Source organism: Cottoperca gobio, chromosome 3 (genome assembly GCF_900634415.1).
Source record: "Cottoperca gobio chromosome 3, fCotGob3.1, whole genome shotgun sequence".
Taxonomy (NCBI): Eukaryota; Metazoa; Chordata; class Actinopteri; order Perciformes; family Bovichtidae; genus Cottoperca; species Cottoperca gobio.
Genome location: NC_041357.1, coordinates 19,435,870 through 19,452,462, shown reverse-complemented (window position 1 = coordinate 19,452,462; position 16,593 = coordinate 19,435,870). Strand labels below are relative to the sequence as shown.

General features: G+C 38.0%; 1 protein-coding gene across 1 annotated transcript in view; it reads left to right on the top strand.

Moving 5' to 3' along the window:
- The window catches only part of galnt18b (UDP-N-acetyl-alpha-D-galactosamine:polypeptide N-acetylgalactosaminyltransferase 18b), a 70,707-nt gene that overhangs the window by 41,091 nt on the left and 13,023 nt on the right, over positions 1–16,593 (top strand). Inside the window, exon 7 of the mRNA XM_029428685.1 lies at positions 15,597–15,782. Coding sequence (XP_029284545.1) covers positions 15,597–15,782 — 186 coding nt within the window. The remainder of the gene's footprint in view (positions 1–15,596; positions 15,783–16,593) is intronic.

Below are 16,593 nucleotides of genomic sequence, written 5' to 3'. Positions count from 1 at the left end.
AGGCGATGCCACTGAAGCACATGGGAGAGTAGAAGGGCAGTTACTGTTAGCATTGACGTGTAAAGAGTCGCACTTTGTCAGTACTTATGTTTCGCATTCCTCTCGCAGTGCTATACTTAATTTGTACACCATCACCAGCTATGACTTAGATGAAAGTTGGTTTGGTGTTCGGTACCACATGCAGGAGGGCTGCCCCCTCTTAGTCGATAAGTCTTATTTAAAAAATAAACCTATGAGCACATCTCTGCTGAACAAAAGATTAAAAGTGGTGCTTTGGCATGATTCTTTATGGAGAAACTGTGTCGATTAAATCAACAAACGGATTAGCCGCCAAAACCGTATGAGTGTTAGGCGACTAAGAATTTCTTTAGTCGAGGACAGCCTATAGATAGAATGGTCCTCCATAGGGATACCTAATGATAGCATACATCTTACCGCGATCATTAATGCAGCTATCAGCCTGTTCAATAACAGCAAGAAGAAGAATTGTAGTGTGAGAAGGAAATGGAGACAAGCTTATGACATGGCGACAAATTTGAAAATATCCATCCTCGCTAATGACAGAATCATCAGTAAGGAAGGGAGATTAGTCCCTTAAATCATTTTCCTCCAGAAATGACATGCTTTTAGAATTCCTGTGCCTGATAATAGCCCCACTGATTGCCTCATAGCTGGACACATTGATGATTTTATCATTATAAACCAGGGTCCTAGCCCTATTTATAAACAATTTGATTAATGATTTTGCTTCATTGTACTGTATATGTGTTTTGAGTTGAGTGTTTCAATCCATGTTGTTTGCTTGCTTGGTTGTGTGTTACTGAAGGAACTTGCCCTTGCCTGGAGGTTAATGTAGTTTAGAGTTCAGTAATGTTTTTGAAACAGAGGGTGACACAGTGAGCTGAGAGCTACAAGACTGGAGGAACCTGGCTTGGCCCCATATTAGCAGTCCCATAGAGCCCCAGCAGGGTCTGTCTGTCTGTCTGTCTGTCTGTCTGTCTGCAACGTAATGGTCATGCCTCCAGACCACCTGCCAGACACAGACTGGCTGCTGACGGATCCTCAGAGACACACTCAAACCAGGCCAACAGCTACAGGCTTTGGCTGAGGCTTGAAAGGGATGTCCTCCTGAGGGTGAAATAAACCACTGCTCTCTCTTCGTATTTGGTCACATAGTGGAAGCTGGATATTTCTGTCTATTAAGAATTATCATTCTGATTTGGCATAATGACACAAATGTTTTATTTATTTTGATGTGTCCTTATGTCCTTTGCATCCTTATACCCAGTGGTGAATGTGTTGTCACACTAAATTATGTTTAGGGCATGTGAAATCCTTTGTGAAGACTTTTATTTTGAAGGGTACACGTCAACATAATGTTCCACTGTTTCTCAAATGCTTCAGAAAGTGCTTTTGCTGTATTATTATTTTTTACGCGGCAGCTATAGTGACTCACGCTTAATAAGCGGCTGTTGTGACTGGCTTGTGATTTGATCTGATGGGTGTGTGGGCTCTGGTGCTTAAAATTGAAGCCAACATGTAAGTGCCAAAAAAAGTAACACACTCTCACGAGATCTGTCAAAACAGAGCGTTAGTCAATCTGTGTCAAAATGTTAAGCTAAAGTTTGCAAACACCCTAGTTAACCAACTTTCGTAATGCTAAATATGTTTGTTAGTTGTGTAAATATACAATGTTAGCTTAATTTAAAATAGATACATTAGGCCACGCCCACTTAGGAGACAGGAAGTGTATACTGTTTCATGCCATTGGTGCCGCTTGTCACCTTTAGTTATAGAGCATCTTTGCTTCAAGTCACAATGTGGTGATTTGTTTTTTTTAAAAGGATGTGCAGCAAACCTAAGATATAGTTTTTGTGAAGCGATCATTCAAGGCAGACATTTTACAGGACCCTGAAACAGAATTATAATTTTAAAAAAATCCCAAAACACCTGTGAGAAACTGGGTGTTGTGCCAGTCAAGCCAGCATGGATAAATGCATCACAAAAACACCAAAGCAGACATTATCACTCTCACCAATGCCAAGAAGGTTGTGTTGAGAGATGAGGATGGAAATAAAACACCATTACTGTCATAATAATGACACATTAGATTTCACCCAAATATTCAGCATGCAATTTGTATTCAATGTAAATAATGTACATTATTTTCTGTATGGGCATATTAAAAAGTACAGTATTGTTATTAAAAAGACCTTTGCAGCTTGCACAATGAACTACCAATTTAATAAAAACAATTGATTTACATTAAAAGTGGAATCATATGTTGCTCTGAACAAATATCTTATATCTGCTGCACTTTTTTAATTTGATAGAAATAAAAACATACTTATTTATTATCTCAGATTCAATATATCACAGCAGTGGTACAACATGATGTAGAACATTTAAATATCTAAATATGCTAAATCTATCCCTGTTTTAAAACAGGCTCACGCAACTTTAGCCTCTTAATCTTTTTTGTCTTAATTACAGAATATTGTTTATAGTTACCTTATTTGTGAAGCACATTTCAACTGATTGAAAACAAAACAGAAGTGACTACATTCACCCAGCATTAACAGTAACCATAAACAAATGACTGATTACGCTGTCTCTTGTTGATCTGATATTTACATGAACACTGTCAGAAAAAACATAAAGCTGCATTAAAATGTGCTGTTTTGGCTTTTTCCATTATTAGAAAGGTACAAAAGAGTTTTGTGTAATCAAGGCGAACACAGTTTGTACCATAATCTGAATATTTAATTGTTATAGAAGAGCGATGATTGCGTTTCATGACCCCTGGGCTGCTGAAAATCCATTGAACCCCGCTGTGTAATCTCAGGCCAACAGGACAATCAATGAGAAAGTATTTTGTCCAACAGAGGTAGTGTGAATGGTAGCGTAGCCCTCTAGTATAAGAAGAACAGCTTCATGCAGTTTAAAATCAACATAATTAACTACAGTAATGCTATTTGAACAATAATTAATCCTTAGAATTATGTTTGTGCCTATCATTTCTTTGTTTGTACTTTTCTTAAAGCAAATTATTAACCTTTTTTAACCTTTCTGAAGAGACAAACATATCTAGATATTATATAATATAGATTTGATCATATATACATGAAATGGGAACTATTGTTCATTTTAAGTATATTCTAATTCTCTAGTACTGTATTATATTTCACTACACCACCTACTTTTCTTTTGGCTTCCCTACCTACATTTAAAACTAGGCAAAATGACACCCTTTAATCATAAAATAGTTCATGAGTTGATTGATTTATTGAAAAGATGGAGCTGATGTTGAGAGCTTAGCTGTTTTAAATGGCCTGGGGAAGTAATTTCACCATTGTGGAGAAAAGTTTAGACTGGCTTGAGAAATGAAGGGAGAGAAGAGCAACGAGGGATTGTGGTGTCGTATTGCCCTGGGCAGGAGGGGAGTGATATTGGAGGACTGGGTGTGGGTCAGCGCAGTGTGGCTGTTGCACAGTGAATGAGTTTTTGATTTTTGTTTTTTTGTCACCCTTTAGATGAGAGATTCAGTAGCACAGAATGAATACTAAAGCTCAAACATGGATCCCCATGGAGAGGATGGATCTGGTTTGACAGATTTGACAGTAGATGGCAAACCTGCTGGATCAGGTTTATGGTGCAGTATGGGCTTTGTGCAATATTAACTCCTATTCATCTTTCATACTTCTTTCTGAGCTTTTCTTTTCCAGTATCTGTGAATTCATATTTATCAGTGGACAATCTTTCTTTCGCCTCCCCCCTTATTATTCATGGGTTCGTTCTACCCAGCATACAGTTATATTTATTGTATTGTGATATGAAAGTGGATATGCCTTGATTTACATATTCATCATTTCAAATAAACCTTTTGCAGAAAGCCACATACTCACACAGCTCCAGGGGTAACTAGAATATTTAAGTTCAAGTATGAACATATTTTAAAAGCTCAAAATCGGACTCTTTGTACAAAATCATGAACAAAAAAATTGTGTTTTTATAAATACTTGAAAAAAATGTGTAGTCTTATGTATAAGTTGCTTATAAAGGCTATTGTGTAGACAGAGAACTTGCCTGATGATTGTGTGAAATGTGAAGTGTTACCCTGTGGGGCAGGAAGTTGTGTATAATATGCCAACCAGTTTGACTGTTTGTCAGATTCATACTTTGTTGTGTTGATGATGACACGAGTGGAGAGGAAGGAAGCTGCATAGAAAGAAATCTAGTCCCTAGTCAGAAATATATTTAGTTCTCAGTAGGTTCAGTTTCACGTCAAGACAGGAAAACTGTGCTTGTTGGTGCCCAGACTGCAGGCTTTTATGTTTAGTTAATAAGCGCCTCTCAAGTGGTTGCAACTGGTGGGATTTCCTCCGTATAGACGTACTTGTCATTAAGACTTAAATTGTTTATGGTGTGGCTTCTGTCAACCGTAATCACAGCAACATGTTAGAAGATGAAAACAGCACACTCCTCTGGGGAGTTTTAGGCTAGATTCAGTGGACATAAATGTAAAATATCTGATCTTCAAATTTTAAATCTCAGAGAATTTATTGTTCTATAATTGTATAGTGTTATACATGTAAAATGTAAACATATAAAATGTCAATCTTAGCTTGAAAAACTGTGGTTTCTTATCATATAAAAGGAGTGCAGCAAGAGTCAGAGTTCTAAACAATATAAGACAACAAAAATAAGGATAGTTAGGCTTAAATAACAGTCCCTGGATAATTAGATAATACAAACAACCAATCAAGAAACTCATCGCCATCTCTTCCCTTCTTGAAAACTTAATGTTTCTTGTTAGATGCGATGTGATGGTGAGTGCTACATTAATAATTCAAGGCTATGACTCTTCTCATGGCTGTCTGCATGGATTACTGCAGCCCTGTCTCCTACAAATTACATTTCTATGCATTTATTCTTCATTAGTGATTTATGTTCAAGGGCAACATTCAAAGCCAAGTGAGGGTCAGCAAAAATAAAAAGGCATGTAGAACATTTACCCTCAACACTGACAGCCTGGCTTCATTTCCCAAGTCAATTTGACAATCAGCATTGGGATTTTGTAGGATTTAGAGGGTTAGTTGGTTATATAACAAAAAGGAAAACATCTTCTCAATTACCACTCGAGGTGTTGGCCAAACAAATAGTTTTGGTTAAATTGGTCTTGGTTTCGAGATATGTGTCTCAGAGACTTCTGCCTCCACCCAAAGAGAACAGAAGGGAATTAAATGTGTTTTCAGTGATCACAGCATTTTAAAAACTCTACAGTCAGACACAATGTCATAAGGGGACCATGATTATATAACACATTTCAACTTTCAAAGTGGTGTAAGAAGAATTCAGTAGCATTTTTAAATAGGTTTATTGTAGGGCTGCAATTAACGCTTATTTGTATTTTTCATTAATCTGATTATTTTCTTAGATTAGTCGTTCAGCTGATCAAATCTCTGAAAATAGTGAGATGCCAGAGGACAAAGGGACATTTTCAGGGTTTTTGTTTAGTCCAACCAACAGTTCAAAACCCAAAATATTTAGTTCACTATAAGACAAAGTAAAACAGCATACGATGAAAGTGATGGAACTAATCAATGAATTCATTGTTCAGGGGTCCAGAGGTGGTTCGCCTCTACAGTCTTTACAGGCATGGAAACTGTAAGACTACTGGCTTTATCTATCTGTTACAAAGTAATGCTTTAAAGCTTTTAAATATTGCTGGTATGTAACTTCCATAAAAACGATTTAAACATGACTTTACAAGACTTTACTGATGCTCTCGCAGTATTTGGCACCTGGTGCGGGATAGGGAGTGCTGGCACCACTACAGAAAAATAATGATGACGCACCTGCTGAAGTAGGGAGTGAGTGGATTTTAAAACTTATTTTGCAGTTCAATGACTGTTATTCTCTGTGGTTTAATTAATGACCGTAGTGACGTAGTAAAGCTCAGTTCAGAATCAGTATTATTTTGGCCATGGATGTTGAGGCATTAAAGGAATTTGACTCCAATGGCTCTTAATGTAATGTACGTTCACATAAAAACCTGTTGTTATCAACCTAATATAGGATGTATGGACATGACCTTGATCATCTTTGCGAACCTCGATATTGCCTGTTGTGTTTACATTTGTTTGTTTGAATGTCGCCAACATGATGCCAGAATAATCAGCGGGGTTTTCCCTACCATTAGGCATTGCTTGATTGCCCAGACATTGAGTCCATTATAATTATTGTGTTGGTTGTGTGGTTTCTCATTGTTCATTGTTCTTAGAAAGGATGCACTTACATTTTAATGCTATTATACTATAATTGTATCAGAGGTATAAAATGGTTTTAAAATTGGATAATACATATATACATTTCTTAGACAATACTGTATATTGTCCAACAAAAGTCATCCTGACTGGCCAACGCACACGGTGCTAAGAACATAGTACAAGAAGATGCACATAGAGATAGAGCTAAAACAAGATGAAAAAAAGCAAACAAAAACCTTTAACTATTATGTACAGACAAATATACATACATGAAAAGGGCAAGAGAGCGTGGGAGTGTAAAGAGAACATTTTCTGGAATAAATATTTAATGGGAGATGTAATAAGGTACTTTATGTAAATACGGTAGGTGGTTGTATATATAAACTGTAGACCTGTATATAAACATATGCACGTCTATATTTTGTATATATTTATATATAGAATATATACACATTTGTAATATAGTTTTTGTTATTGTAGGTATTGCTTTCTAACATCATTTGTCATTCCAGCTTGTGAAACTCTGTTCATGAGAGTGATGTGGAAAGAAATGGTTCTTATTTCTGATTGTTTTGGATTACAATGCTCTGTTGCACTTGCTGGATAGTAACACTGTAGAAAGTTTAGTTGGACTTACGGTCTCATGATTATTGTTTTCCTGGACCAAATTTGCTGTTACAACTTTTATTGAAACATGAGACCAATATGCAAAATTGGCAGCAGATAATGGGAAATGACTCTGATCAAGATTTGGTCAGAGATCTTGTCAAACGCATCCCTAATGCTAGAAATAAATCACTTGTGTAACTCTGTGCCATCCTAACTGTGTGTTTCTGGAGGCTGTAGGACAGTGTTGGAGATGTATTGCGTCCTTCTTCCTCTGCATGATAATTTAGGATAGTCTGTAAATGAGTCAGCATTTCTGTGGAGAGAATGGGAAACGTACTCCTACTTTTCAGACAGCAGACAGCAGACAGAGCGAGCTGATACATGCAGTGGAATCTCTTTGCCAATTGTATGCACTGCTTCAGCTCTGTACTCTGGGCAGCAAAAGAGGAAGCTCAGCTTTACTTTAAAAGTAAGTTTGTGACTGTGTTCAAAATTGCATACTACGCACTGCATACTACCTACTGCATAGTACGCACTGCATACTACCTACTGCATACTACGCACTGCATACTACCTACTGCATACTACCTACTGCATACTACCTACTGCATACTACGTACTGCATACTACATACTGCATACTACCTACTGCATACTACCTACTGCATACTACCTACTGCATACTACGTACTGCATACTACTGCATACTACGTACTGCATACTACCTACTGCATACTACGTACTGCATACTACGTACTGCATACTACCTACTGCATACTATTACTGCATACTACTCTATCTGCATACTACCTACTGCATACTACCTACTGCATACTACGTACTGCATACTACCTACTGCAATACTACCTACTGCATACTACGTACTGCATAATACCTACTGCATACACGTACTGCATACTACATACTGCATACTACCTACTGCATACTACTACTGCATACTACTTACTGCATACTACCTACTGCATACTACGTACTGCATACTACCTACTGCCATACTACGTACTGCATACTACGTACTGCATACTATCTACTGCAATTACTACCTACTGCATACTACGTACTGCATACTACCCTACTGCATACTACCTACTGCATACTACGCACTGCATACTACCTACTGCCATACTACCTACTGCATACTACGTACTGCATAACCTACTGCATACTACATACTGCATACTACCTACTGTCATACTACCTACTGCATACTACCTACTGCATACTACCTACTGCATACTACCTACCTGCATATACCTACTGTACTGATACTACCTACTGCATACTACCTACTGCATACTACGTACTGCATACTACCTACTGCATACTACGTACTGCATACTACCTACTGCATACTACCTACTGCATACTACTGCATACTACGTACTGCATACTACCTACTGCATACTACCTACTGCATACTACGTACTGCATACTACCTATTGCATACTACCTACTGCATACTACGTACTGCATACTACCTACTGCATACTACCTACTGCATACTACGTACTGCATACTACCTACTGCATACTACCTACTGCATACTACGTACTGCATACTACCTACTGCATACTACGTACTGCATACTACGTACTGCATACTACCTACTGCATACTACCTACTGCATACTACCTACTGCATACTACCTACTACATACTACCTACTGCATAACACCTACTACATACTACATACTGCATACTACCTACTGCATACTACCTACTGCATACTACATACTGCATACAACTGTACTACATACAACTGTACATACTCAATCTGTATGTACTTCATTACTACTAAATGAACTATCAAGTATGTCATTACCATCAGACTGTTCACACTGAACTCGAGCAGTACGTCTTCTCTGCATCGCATGACGATCGATCACTGGTCTGAGCTACCGTTGCTTAAAAAATTGTTTATCACGTCATATACGTCACACTGAGTATAAATAGTATGTACTGCAATTTCAAACACTGTCTGAGCTTTAATGTGAAGGGTTTTCTTATCACAGAAATGTGAAATGAATGCAGTGGGAAATATTAGGGTGTTTTTTAGAAGTCAGGGCTTCTGGGGGGGACAGGAGAGGTGGTGCAGGGAGATGAAAGCAAATAGCTTCAGATACAGACAGGTATGAGATGAAAAAGGAAAATGACTAAAGCAGCATAAATCACAGGAATATATGCATATGTGCAAAGAGATCCTGAGGTTCTCATCCTGTTTGGAGGCTTTAGAAGTATGTGTTTCCTTTTCTGTTGCATTTCTTTTCAAGTTGGACAATCATTGATGAGGTGTGGCAACATTTCCACATCAGGATGCTTGTAACATCATTGCTACACATGTTTTATAGTAAATTACAAAATGAGGTTCTGGTCATATATGCATTAGATTTTTAGACATTAGATTTATGTGTTTATTCTGTATTTTACATGGTCTCTTCCTAAAGATTCTGACATTGTTTTGGATGTAGTGACTGAGCAGACTGGAACATTATATTCAGAGAAAGATCCTGTGTCTCTATCATATCCTAGCTGTATTCAAATGTGTGTCAGCTTTTATTAAGGGGCATGATGTTTATCATGAAAATGCACCCTACCTCATCATATCCCCACCTCCAGCTTGCAAAGATGACTCACAGCATGACTGATGCATGAAGTCATGGTTCTCCAGATCTCAGCCCGCCAAGCTTCATAAGAGACCTTATCGTCTTTTGTTTTGTTTTTTATCCTCTGGTGTCTCGAATGTGTTCACCAGCCTGATTGAGTCGCAGTATCCCATAGCACTCTATCAGAGGAAATTGTAATTGCTTGACTCCAGCACCAATGAAGAAAATAAAGAGTAGCATTAAAAAATAACAAATTAATAATGAGATATCATGTAAGCAGGTAATTAGTGGACAACATCGTGGTAAAATATGTAGTGAATCACTGTAACTTGATAATAGGCTATTAGGTTTTACGTTCTGTAATAGGGTAATAATGTGTGAAAATATCACAAGGGGTGTCTTATTACTGTAATAATATGGTAATGAGGGGGTTAACAATATGATAAGCTCCCCCTTAGTTAATGTTGCTATGCATGTCAAACTTAACATTCTGACGTGCAGTTTACAATGACTGAAGTGGTAGATTTACCACAAACAAAAACAATAAGTCTTTGATTTCACACAGAAGTTAACAAAAGTTTCTTCTCATTTCTTGCTGACAACCTTTAGTTTTGTCAGCTGAAATAAAGACGGTTACTAATGCCATCACTGTGGGTTGTTTTTCACTTTTTAAATAAGAACCGTTTGAAACTAACATAAAAATGTACTTGCTGTATACCAACGTCAGACTGAAGCTGAAGCCACTTATCCCAGATAAAAAGTCAGCATCCTCACCATCTGATGACCCACGTAGAGACATGGACGTAAATGGCTGCATTTGTCTTGTATTGCAAGGTTGCCAGTTGGTCATAGCATAATCCAAAAAAGAGCGTGACGCAGCCCCTAACATCAGCATAACTCCAGGACTGGCTCCACACAGCGGTTGGTCCTGAATCCTCCATATTGTAACATGCAACACTACAAAACGTAGATAGCTAATGAAATGCTAACACTTTTCCTTGGAAGTAACACAATGTTGTAGGTATAAGATAGTTAGCCGGACATGCTTCCATTTGCAGTTTACACAATCCATTTCTTTCAATTTGGGCTGTTGTGTTTTCGGATTTGGTGAGGCAATAATGTTTTTTTACCAGGCTCATACACACGGCTTCCACATGTAGAGAAAACTAAAGCTTCATGCACCTGCTGTGCCTAGTTACAGTTGCTAAGCTATGATTTCACAACCACACTCTCTGTAATAATCAAGCGTAGTGATCATTGTGTAATATTAATGGGAAGCACTTTGAGGAGGGAAATATTAAATCAGAAAGGCTTCATTTTCAACCAGCAGCAGCAGCACAATACTCAGGATTTGAATGAACAGCAGAGATTTGTGTTTTGAGACATTTTGTGTAAGCCTTGATTTTTTTTTTGGCTGTGAAAATGTTGGTATCCGACTAAAAGCTGCCGCTGTTCTTAGTGAAGAAAGAAAACACAAACATGTTTCAGCCGTCTTTCAAGCCTGCAGAGGGTGAGTGTCTGACGCTCTAAAGATAGATTATGTGTGAAGTACTTTAAGGCAGCGAACCATACACCAACAAGAGGTTGCAAAAACATTCATGAATGTATTAAGTAGAGTAACAATCGCATCATTATGCTTAAGATTGTATTTTATGTAATTTAATTTGACATATTGCTGCACCATAAAAACTGCATCATTATTATGCTTCGTATCCTCAAAGACTTTGTGAACTCCCATCAAAATCCACTTTAAGCCACTAGACGCTCTGCTCGGTAACTGGCACCACTGTAGACAGAAAAATTAATAAAGCACTTCCACTCGCATTACATTAACATTAAAGGTATTTAGCTCTTGCTCTTATCCAAAGCAAATTATGATGAGGGCAGTAAGAATTAGCTTAGGCTCAGGCTCAGGCTGATGGTCGCCTGATAATAGATCTAAGCAAACACTTGTGTAATGTGAGGCCTATTCTCTGCCAGAAAAGTTCCACAAAAAGCAATTAGTATGAGAACAGCTATATTACATTTGGAGGATGGGGCACAAAAAAGGGTGTGATACATGTGGGAGTAGGGGTCGTGAGGCATCTTTTTGAGGAGATGAGTTTTTAAGTTTACAAGGGCAAGGAGGGGTTGTGCTGTCCTGACTGAGATTGTTCCATTACTGTGGAGTCAGGGAGACTGGGTGGAGTGAGGACCAGACTTATAATAACACAAAGTTGTCCAAAAGTGGTGGAGTAGTGATTGGATTTGGTTGTGCTGCAGTGTGGGTGAAGTATGATGCTACCCCTAAATGATGAGGACCAAGTGTCAGACGTTCTGTAAACCTAATTTGCTATTTTACAACTTTTTGACAGCATAAAGGGGGAGTCTCGTCTTAGATCATGCCCCCATCTAGCACTAAAGTGTTATTTTGTTGTAGTTGCTGTTGAGTCCGTGCTTTCCACTTCAGCAGCGCATTTGAAAAAAGATTTTGAGTCGTGCATGCAAATAAGCTGGTGTGTTGTCGCACTGTATTTTGAATGGAATAACAATACTGCCCGCCATAATAATGGAAGACTCAGACTTCTCTGTTGACAGTAATGACCCATTCCTTGTGATTAGTTTGGGAAAAAGGCAGAAGACAATTAGTGGTCAACTTCAGGGGGGCGTCAGGCATGCAAAGATTCTGAGACATTTGTTTCATTGTCTGAAAGAATAGTTGACACTGTAAATTGGAGGGACAATTATTTTGGGGGGGCGAGTTTGCATACAAGCTGTAATTGACTGTGGCTTTTAGAAAGTGATGGCACAGTCGTTCCAATGTTTCACTGCGCAGTTTTCAGCTTAAACACATCTTCAAAGTCATGTGTTAAGTTGGGTTCTGAGGGATAAGACTGCAACTGATTATTTTGGTTGTCAATTAATCTGTTGATTTTTATCCAAGCTGGCAGCACCGCTCTAGGAATGGCATGGTGGGTCGGTCCACCACTTTGATCCAGACATAAATATCTCATCAACTGTTAGACGGATTGCCATAAAATCTTAGGTACACTCATTCCTGTTCCCCTCAGGATGAATTGTAAAAACTTTGGGTGGTGAGGTTTTCTAAGTGCGAGACGGGCCTCTCCAGGTCGACTACAAACAGTTTCAGTGGAGGTTCAGTGAATGGAAGAGAAAAGCTATGCAATAGTTGTTACATTTATCATAAGAACATCACATAGTGTGTGATTTGGTTGGAGATAGGAATATCAGTCAGTCGGGGTGGGCGATATGGACAAAATGTTCTATCACCGTATATGTCATTTCATATCAAACATACTGTACTTCAATGTATTTCATAATCTTCTGCTTTTATTTGGAATTCTCTAAGCTTTATAAAATTCTTCAAAATGGAAGATTTGAGGTTCCTGAGAACAATCATTTCAAGTGTTACAGGTTTTAAGGTTAACAGTAGCTAAAAAATACCAGCCTGACTTCAGTCAGTGCACACTAGAAATCACACACATTTCGATTTAGCAGTCAAAAAGACTTTTCCTGCAGGATTTGCTCATCTTTTATTTAAAAATGCTGACAAAGCCCTGGCAAAAAAACCCAGTGCAAATGCCTGGTAATCTAACCAGAGTTCTTCTTCATCTCAGGTTGGTTGGGATGCCTCCTCCTGCTCTGTATTTACATCACTCTATATAATACAATCAATATAATAGCTTCCAAATCTCATATTTTTTTTTTTCGCTTTTAGTATGTGCTGAAGCTGTCCTTACAAAGTGTGTACTGTTGCATGCAGTATGCATACAATTGTATACTGCTGCAGTACTACTTTGTCATAACATTGCGCCTTGAATTTTATATACCACATTAATTCAGTACTACTTACAGAATATCTACTCAGACTGAGATGACAAGCTCAATTCTTTGTCCATCTTAAAATGGTGGATATAAATTATACACGATGTTCCTCTTACAGCTTCCCATTCTGAGTTGTTATATTGATTGATCTTGATCAATGGCCTCCCAGGGAAATCTCACTGCAAAAATGCAGCCAAAGGTCAGCCTTGTCCTGTTAACAACGCAGCCCCTTTAATACGTGTGTGTATGTGTATAAATACATAGTGTGTATTATCATTATGTACGTAATGCTCAGCCAATTACCATCTGTGTATTCTATGTGTGAGAGCGTCAACTGTGTCAGGGTGTTGAGTTGCTAAAGGACACCTTTTTAATTTGATTTTAAATCCTTAAAATAGTTAATAGAAAGACTGAACATGCAACTTTCTCTTGAGTAACTGTCAGCGACAACACACGTATATGTTATTATTATATGCACACTGTATGTGTTCTTTGGCAGAAGGTTTTATCTTTTTTCACTTTAACACAAAAAGGATGTCAGCTGCACTATTTGATGCTCACAAAACAGCACAGCGTGATGATTTCAACTATTCATACTGAACCGCCGGGAGTCCTGGACTAATGTTAAGCTCAGCACATTGAAGTGGTTTCTGAGGATCCTCCACACGTTCTGAGAGTGACATCTTCTTTGATGACCCCGTACAAATGTGAGCATGTAAACAGAAGAGCACATCTTCATTGGTTCTGCTAAGTCTTTGAATTGCTTTGCGATACCAATCACATTATTCAGATACTAATCAGCAGCATTGTACGGATTAATTCATTTCCTAAGTCATTTCCACATACAAGCTTTTATTCTCAAATAGTTCTCTTCAAAGTTTTTGTAACTAGGAAATCCACATCCTTTTTTATGTATAAATGTTAATCAAAAGATGCATAAATGAATTGAAACGGAAACAGAATAAATTGAAATGTTAATAACTGATATGGGCGATTAGGGCTGTTAAAGAATACATGGAAGATTTACATAAATATCCATAATTAACACATTTAATGCTTGATTACATGTTGATTTGAAATAAGGAAAGCATGGGCAAGGCAAAGAAGCGATTGTAAAGATGCACAATATGAAAAAGGCAACTGCACTGGTTTCTGTGTTCTTTGGTGCATGCAGCATATACGAAGATTTGAGTGATCGGAGAGCATAATATGGAAACGTACACATACATATGTTACTGCAAAACTATTACAGGAAGTGTCATCACATGCACACAAAATATATCTAACAAAATGTCCTTTTTTTTATCTTTATGGAGGAGTATTTTATTGTCACCATGTATCACAGTCGGGAAAAGTTTGCAGAGATCGCTGCACTGGGGTCTGGAGTCTCCCAGAGGTCTTCATTATTTGAGTTGTAAGTGCCACTGGCCTTTAGTCATCAAGGACTCTGGCTGCTCCTTCTGGGCCCTTGGGCCTTTAACTTTTCCCACCACGGGGACTTCCTCCTCACAGTCAAGCATACAGTGCGCTGTAAAGGTGATGATGAAGGGCCTTCGCTTGTTGACCAAAGCGTGCTTTAAGCAGCCTAGAAGTGATCTTGGCCCGCAGCACTGACTGTGTGAGATACTTGCACACAAAATAGAACAGTGGAAAAGAATGAGTGTTCATAGCACATGAACATTTTATATCAAGTAAATAAATCAATACTAAAATTGAGTTATTTAATTTAAAATAATGTAGGCTTTACTGAAACTTTTAACTTTCTAAAGTAAACTTCAAACTAGGGCTGCCCCTTCTTAGTCGATAAGTGAACTTTTTTAAGTCGTTTTGGCCTTAAACTGCTTTTCTTCATGCTAAATTACTTATATCCAAGAATCTTATGAGCACATCTCTGGTAAACACAAGATTTAAACTGGTGCTTTTACATTATTCTTTGCAGAGAAACTCAGTTTTACAGATCTGTCGATTAAATCAACAAATCAATCAGTCGACAAAATCGTATGAGTGTTAGTCCACTTTGAATTTCTTAAGTTTAGGACAGCCCTACTTCAAACATAATTTCAGGTCTCCACAGAAGGCCTAACTTTTAGCATGAAAACAGTATGTCACAAGTCACATCTGTGCAATCTTGGTACAGTTGTGGTTTCAAGTCTTGAAGGCTGTTTGTGTGTTTTGTAACTTTGGATTTCTTAAAGCAGACGTATTGCTAGGCTGTGACTGGAGATTAATTTGTTTTTCTCTTTTCTTTGTATTTGTCATGTTTGAAACCAGGTGTGGCAGTGTGGAGGCAGTGTTGAGGTCCTGCCTTGTGCTCGTATCGCCCACATAGAGCGTGCTCACAAACCCTACACCGAGGATCTGACGTCTCACGTGCGGCGAAACGCCCTCAGAGTTGCTGAAGTTTGGATGGATGAGTTTAAAAGCCATGTCTACATGGCCTGGAATATTCCCATGGAGGTGAGTTAATGATGTTTTTCTAGCAAGTGCAAGACACAAATCATAAGTATTAAAGCTAGGGTGGGTAATCTTGAGAATCTAGCGACAGCCACAGATACCGGATTATTTTCTTTTTCAGTCAGAGCATTTGATTTAATAATTGCTGTCGGGATGTAAGAGAGAATCTAAACAAATAAGACAAAAGATTACCCACCCTGGCTTTAAATTTGATGATTTGGAGAATTCTGACTTACAGGAATACAGTCACAATATTTTATTCACAGTGTCACATTGGCGTCACAAAACAGGTGATTATCTGTGTATTCATCTACAAAACAAAGGTGTCATTAATTCAGCTTTTAATTATTAGAAATATGTGAACCTATTTGTGTTTTTGGCCTTTACCAGGTGGGTTACAGTAAATATGCTGACAGGAAACGGAGAGAGGTGTTGAAGTTATGTGGCATGCGTTGGTGGCATGCCATTAACACATTCTCGCAGTATTTTTACCATTATTATGGAGGAGTATTCTGAGCTCAATACTAAAGGGCCATATTTTAATGCAGAGTCTTCTGGGAGTAGGACAAACTTGGAAGTGTAGGGACATAAAATCTGGGAACAAATGTGTTCCTTTAAAAAAAAAAGTGCTCAAAACTGAAAACCACAAAAAGGTAAATATACCCTTAAATTTCAAAACAGTTTTTCGTAAAACAGAAACATCAACTGTCCGTCATCGTGAAGTTCTTTCAGATTCACAGTTTTATAGACCGCTGAGGTGAAACAGTGTAGTGAAGTGCATGAGCTCTAAACCTTTTTAACAAACTCCTCAGTT